General features: G+C 38.5%; 1 protein-coding gene across 1 annotated transcript; it reads right to left on the minus strand.

The window, feature by feature from the left end:
* Positions 1-269: 269 nt before the first annotated feature.
* Positions 270-6,367, minus strand: LOC133519971 (protein asteroid homolog 1-like). Its single transcript, XM_061854187.1, has 2 exons — positions 6,160-6,367; positions 270-2,214 (listed from the first exon to the last, which is right to left on the minus strand). The coding sequence occupies exon 2, from the start codon at positions 2,202-2,204 to the stop codon at positions 423-425; it is 1,782 nt and encodes a 593-aa protein (XP_061710171.1). The 5' UTR covers positions 2,205-2,214; positions 6,160-6,367; the 3' UTR covers positions 270-422.
* Positions 6,368-7,397: the final 1,030 nt, after the last annotated feature.

The raw sequence follows: 7,397 nt of genomic DNA on the forward strand, positions 1-7,397 counted from the left end.
ACTGAGTCCCCATAAAAACTTCGAACTCAAGATATGAAGGTTCAAAAAAATGCCGAAGCGCTTCGAGAAAAGGTAGATTGTGCCTTTGCGTTTCGCTTTGTTCGTCTTAGCGGGGGCACTCCCATGCCCCCAGATTAAATTAGCTTTCAAAGAAGGTGCTTATTTAAAATTCAAAATATGCAGTATACTCGTAGCATGTCAGTGCAAACGTCACTAGATTAAATAGTACTTAAAGGAAATAATAATGACTTAAAGGATTTATCCAGAAATATTCTGATAATATGATTTATTAAATATTAGTTGTACTTTTTTGTGATGTAAGCAAAATAGGATTATAAATTGCGTAATGATAGCGTTGTATAATTATAAATGCAGTAGTATGATGCATAACTATAATTAGTTATACTGATTACGAGTTTAATTTAAAAAATGTCTTCATAAGCTTCTAAGAGGCCGTTAAAAAAAGCATAGACAGTGGGGGCAGGGCTCAGCAACTCGTCTAGGAAGAGCAGGCGGTCCGCGGCCCGGTGGGCGGCTCGCATCACCTTGTAGACCAGCGTGCCGTTGTACGTGCGCGCAAACACTGGAGCCGGCACCTCCGCACCGCACAGCACGCTCAGTGCAGAAAGCTGCAGCAGGCATTGCTGGAATTCCGCCAACGCATGAAGCAATTTTCCATCCAAAATCAGCTCAGCGTCACCCTCGGACGCGGTGGAGTACTCCTCCATTATAGCGGCCGCGATCCCACAGTCGGCTTCAGTGACGACGCTCCTGTCTGTGGTCGAGTCCAGAATCGGCTTCTTGTCGAAGGGGAACTTCGGAAGACTTTCCTTGTCTACCTTGTCGGCGACCACGTCGAGCATTACGTAGGCGAGCAGCACGGCTGAGGAAAGCGCGGCCGGCGCCGACGGCCTGCGCCGCGAGAAGTACGCCAGCGCTAGCAACAGCAGTCGCGTTTTCTCTGGCGCACTCTCGAGGCGTTTCAGATTCTCCAGGTGCAACGTTTCGTGCGCGAAGTGCGCGAGCAGCCCAAGAGAACTCACTGACTCCCAGCCGTTCTCGAATAAACACACATCCGCTTCGTAAACTGGCTTTCGGATGGAATGCGTGTCTCCGACGAGAATCGTTTCTTTTTCCAGGCCAGCGTCATAAACCAAATTAAAACCATCATTTTCGAAATTAGTCAATAAATCATATGCGTACTTTATAATATTCAAAGCCAAAAGCGTGGCGTTGTCTTGTTCAAATCCTCTAATGGGAGGAGCTCCAAGAAAAATTTTGGACCGATAAAGGTTGACGTAGTCGATAGCGATATGTCCGGCGGCGACACCCTTGGCGAACCAGCGCGGGTCGGCGCGCGCCACGCAGGCGGCGTCGCGGTCTAACAAGCACGCCGCGCCAAACCCGCCGCACTCACGCCGTTCTATTTGCGCCCGAGCTTTGACTTCCTCTTCAATGAACGTCTTTTTGTCTTCAGCTGATATAAACCTAAAGACAGTTGCCGAGATCTGTTGCTTGCTGCTCTTAGAAAGCCACCTCATCAAATGCAAATTACACTTGAATGGTCCAAGAGGAGCTTTTATGTTTTTAAAGAACTCTAAGAAAAAACCTTCCGGGAAAATATTTTCATCTCTTAAAACTATGAATACGGCGAGTTTGTCCATGGTTAATTTATATTTTCGCAAGAAGGTTTCTAATAGGAAATAACCACAGTGAATGGTATCATTTTGAAGTTTAAGTGTAGTGGAAGGTATGTACTGGAGTCCGGTGAAACAATTTTCGATGTCATAACTTATGATGGGACAGTTGAGTTTGTGAGCCAGTTCAACGATATCTTTCTTACTTTCATATTCACAAACCACGTATTCAAAATCCATTTCTTTCAAGATCTGTTTGTAAGTTTCTTTCATGAGCACAGGGATGATTTTGCTGTCTTTATCTTTCTTCAGCCTCTTCTCCATGTTCTCGTGTCCTCCTTTGAATAGGAAATAGCATTTGACGTTAGCCTTTTTGAACATTTGGAGGTATTGCCTGAGGTAGCGGGCGTAGCGGTCAGCTTCGATCCCGAAGGCGCCGGAGAAGCCTGCGCGCTGGTAGGAGTTGTAGAACAGGTTCTGACCATCCAACACGACGGGTTCATCCCGCAGCTCGCGTGGCGTCAGCTCGCTCACCTCTACGAACTTGCAGAACGTTCGTATTCTCATGATATAATATCTGAAACACAATTGCAAACCCATTTAGATACCAATGTTATTATTATTGTTTTATTTATTGTAAAAGGTATATATATTCATTGCGCTAGTAACAATACGCATTGCGCTCGAATTGAAATCTAATTAAATGAGTTTTGAAACGACTCAACCGGTATAAAAAAGTATATTAAATGTATAAGTACGTACATAATACACGTATAGGTACATACACAGCTAAATTTTAGGCTATCAATACATACATAAATTCAAATGAGGACGAACAAAAGACAATGAATAAGTATAATGATATCATATCAATGGAGTCACAACGGACACACAGCCTCAAATTACGCCAATAAGCAATGGGTGACAAGCTGGCCCCGACCAAAGAGTAAATGGTCCCGACCTCAAAATACATTGATTAATTATTTTCTCGTGTTAAACATAAAGAAACCGAGAATAATTATTAAGGATGCCCTAAAAGGTAAATTATTTCACAGTAATCGTAAAAAAATACCATCTATATATTACAATTTACACTTATAAAAGGTAAATTATTTCTCAGTAATCGTAAAAAAATACCATCTATATATTACAATTTACACTTAGTACAGTCAAGGTATTAAATATCGATACGGAAAAAGAGACAAAAATATGTACACACTACCTTAATATATAGGCAATAAGGTCGTGTATACATATTTTTGGCACTTTGTCCGTATCGATATTTAATACCTTGACTGTACCTATAACTAAATGTAAATATACCTACTTAGTTAGGTCATAAGTTCTGTGTCAAAGGTTTTTGACTGATAAAATGTAATACAAACCTTTTAATAAAAAATGTTTACCTTGATTTGAAAGCTTGTTTCATACTGATCAAAACGTAATATAATTAGTTTAGATCGCGTCTTTATTCACTAATTGTTTGGTTTGGGATTATCATTAGACGCAAATGCGCGGCTGGATTGTCAATAATTATACTTTACAACAGAGAGTAAAAACCAGTGTCACATTAATAAAATAGGTAGTTACAGTTGTTTATTTACATGAACCTACTTTATTAGAACGTTATTTTATCACCAGCATATAGTTCTGCGACAAGTCTGTACTTCAGCTAGTATCCTTCATACTTAGGGTACTTTTCAGTGACGTGCAAATTTTTGACTGCCATCTAACGAGTATAGGTTTCGTAAAAACGTACAGTTGCAATTTAGGCAATCCAATACTAAGTTCACGGCTCATGACGTTAAGAAAGCCATTAAATGTATGACAAGGGGTAAGTCTCCTGGTCATGACGGCCTCAGTATTGAACACCTCCAGCATGCTGGGCCTCATCTACCAAGAGTGCTGGCCATGCTGTACTCTTTTTGTATAGGACACGCGTTCCTGCCAGACGACCTGATGAGGACTGTGGTAGTGCCAATAGTGAAGAACAAAACCGGTGACATTAACGACAAAAAAAACTATAGGCCAATTTCTCTTGCGGCCATATTAGCCCAAGTATTTGACAGTGTGCTTAATTCTCACATTGACAAGTATCTAAAGTTACACGACAATCAATTTGGATTTAGATCGGGGTTGTCGACCGAAAGTGCAATTTTGGGTCTTAAGCATACTGTCAAATACTACACAGACCAATATATACGCATGCTACCTTGATCTATCGAAGGCGTTCGATATGGTTAATTATGACATTCTTTGGCAAAAACTAAATGACATTAATATGCCATCTGACTTAAATAAACTCCTGAAGTATGGTATCAAAACCAATCGAACGTTGTTAGATGGGCGGGAGCATTTTCGGATGTATACAGGTTGGGTGGTTGAAGTGCGGAGCAAGGCAGGGTGGATTGACCTCGCCTACGCTTTTCAACCTGTATGTAAATGCACTGATAGAGGAGCTCAGCAGCGCCCGCATCGGGTGCCATATTGATGGAGTATGCGTAAACAATATCAGCTACGCCGACGATATGGTGCTGCTGAGTGCCTCTTCCTGTGGGCTCACTAAGCTAATAGGTATATGTGAACGACACGCTAATAGTCATGGTTTAAAATACAACGTTAAAAAAGCGAATGTATGGTCTTTAAGGTTAGAAACAAATGCCCATGCAATATCCCACCTATAAAACTAAACGGGGAGGTACTCACGGTAGTGTCACAATTTAAATATCTCGGACATATTGTGACATCTGACCTTAAAGACGATACAGACATTGAACGCGAACGAAAAGAATTGTCTATTAGAGCTAATATGATCGCCCGTAGGTTCGCTAAATGCTCTAATCAGGTTAAGCTCACTCTTTTCAGGGCGTACTGTACTTCCCTATATACTAGCGGCCTATGGGCGAACTACACAGTAACACGGTACAATTCTCTTCGTGTACAGTTCAATAACGCTTTCAGGGTGCTGATGGGGCTGCTGCGATACTGTAGTGCATCAGGGGTGTTTGCCGAGGCGCGGGTTGACTTGACTGTTTTTACGCGACTATACGCAAGCGATGTACATCCCTGGTGCGCCGGATCCGCGCCAGTACCAACAGCATTCTGAGAATGATCTCTGAACGTGTAGCCTATGTGTATCACCATATTCACCATCACTGCATTCACACACCTAAACCAAAATGTAAGGTATGTATAGGTACACTGATTCCTGGAAGCTTGAGAGGCGAACTATGAAAGAGCAGAAATTGAAAGTGATTGAAATGACATTTAATCAAAATTTATGACATTTTTATTGATTAACATTATTAATTTGATATCTTTTTTATATGATTTAATTCAAACATATTGTTATTATTACATTTTATTTTGATTTAATTTCATTTCTTTATCTTTCAATTAATATATTTATTATAACATGCATAGCATGACGTTTTATAGTGTATAATAGAGTAAGTACTAACCATATTTTATAAGGCATATTTGTACTAACAAAAAATGATCTACGTTGGTCCTTGAATAAAATTAAATTGAAAATACACAAGATTTCGATTTTTTTATTTCACGATGTAAATTACACTATAAATTTGCTACATTCGTCAAAAGTATGTTTATTTTCTCATCATAATCGTCAAACATTATAAATTAAAAATAATAAAATTTAAATTAATTCTGAATGAATGAATTATATATTTTAAGAAAGGTAAAAGATCCAGTTTTTTTATGTAAGATTCAACCATGTAAAAAAGAAAAATAAATAAATAGGGATCAAAATCACCTTGAACAGGTCGCGTATTTATTGCATGTTTTTTTATATTTTTCAGAATATTTCATAGAATGATGTAAAACTGAGACAGCAAATTACATTTAATTATATTGTAAGTAATTCAGCAATAAATAAGCTTTCAACCCATAAATATATGAAAATAGCTTTTTTATCAGTCAAAACCTTTATGATAGAACTTATGAAGTTATGACCTGACTAAATACCTACATACCTAAAATACTATATATCATGAAAATACTATATATATTTTAACTGGATCAGGCACGAACTGTGGGGGGAAATGACCGAACAGGATAGTCTTATGTATCTTTCAGTAGGAATAGGTAGGGGTAAGTAGTTTCACTGGTACGAGTAATCGTTATATTGTTTGTCCCTGTCATTGTCTTACTTGTCCTTCCTGCCTACTTCTATAAGGGCCTAAGGTAGACGTTTTTAATATATAATAACCCGGCCAAATTACGTAGATTATTTTTGGTATGTTGTCAGGAATATTAAAACTTGTTTTAATTTTGTCGCATTTCGTATGACCTGTCCCTCACGGGTGCGCGCGCGCGGATGGCACATCTATACGATCCTACAATCTATGCTATATATAGATACTTGTGTACCTACTATGATTATTGCGTTTTGTAATTACGCGTATTGTTATAATGAGTTAATAATAATAAATTAACTTCGATAAAGTGTGGTTAAAACAATAATAATATTTGGTGAATAAAAAACCGCATAGATACGTACACTTTGTCTGCTTCAAATGTGTTTTCTTATGACGACTTTATGTATGTATACGCGTATTATAGGTAACTCTACTCTGCCGACCAACAGTTAGCAGTCGAATTTAGCCTTATATTTGAAAATTAAACACTTTTCACAACACATTTAATGGACAATGAGCAAAATATACGCTCTATCTGCTCTTTATTTATAATCACTTCAAGTGTCATTTTTTTCCTCGAATGTTACGTTCCATTTTGAAGTTTGCCAATAAAAAACAGATTATAAAATATTATTGATTGGTTCTACAATAATAATAATTATGCTGCAAAATTACTAAAATAAAAATCTCCAGTAGAACCAGTTCAATAAATGGCATTTACATTTATCACTTTCTACGTAATAAAAATAAGCGAGATAACAAGTGACGATGAAAACGTAAAATGGAACGCAATGGCGCTTGATGTAATCTTTAAGGGGAAGTACCGGAATGCCTGAGTAGCTCTACATATAGTGCGTATTTGTACCTATATTATTATTGAGGTCGTGGCTAAATTTTTCATCGCTATGGTGCGACATAAACAATAAGCACACACTTTTATCTATGTAAAAAGTTGATTTAAAGGTTTGGAAAGTTTATCCGAAGCGCCCGATTTATATACTTAGGAAGCCGACATAATACCTATTTAGTTACATAACAGGACACGCAAGTCAAAGGTTACGACTGTAATAACCAGTACGAACCCGTCTTATATGTAAGTTAAATTTACGGTTGCGCCTATTTAAACGGTTGCATCAAGTATAGTATACCTACCATATGTAGCAACACCTGTAAAACAGGTGTTGCGACAACGCGCAAGCTACTTTAGACGAAAGGGGACGACCGCTTCTTCATACAAACGTAGTTCCCATTTACCTCTCTGGATGATGTCAATACATTATGGAAAATATTTTTACATAATTTGATGTATATTGACCTCATAGCGCATAGTGGCTTGACTTCATTGCCCGTCCAGGAATCGTTCTATCTCATTTACATTCAGCCCCTGCCGCTGCCCCTCGCACTGCCGGCAATAATTCCCTAAATACTACTGCAGCAGGATCGAGAGGAGTGTGTGCTTACATACTGGCTTACCACTCAGTCCGCTTTCAACTTTCGGCAATGGCAGACGTCGAAATAATTACAGCGACCGCGCTGTGTCTTTTTGCGATACGCAATTAGGTTCAATATTTAAAAAGATATCGAATACAAAAAAAGAAAG

Source organism: Cydia pomonella, chromosome 7 (assembly GCF_033807575.1).
Source record: "Cydia pomonella isolate Wapato2018A chromosome 7, ilCydPomo1, whole genome shotgun sequence".
Lineage (NCBI taxonomy): Eukaryota > Metazoa > Arthropoda > Insecta > Lepidoptera > Tortricidae > Cydia > Cydia pomonella.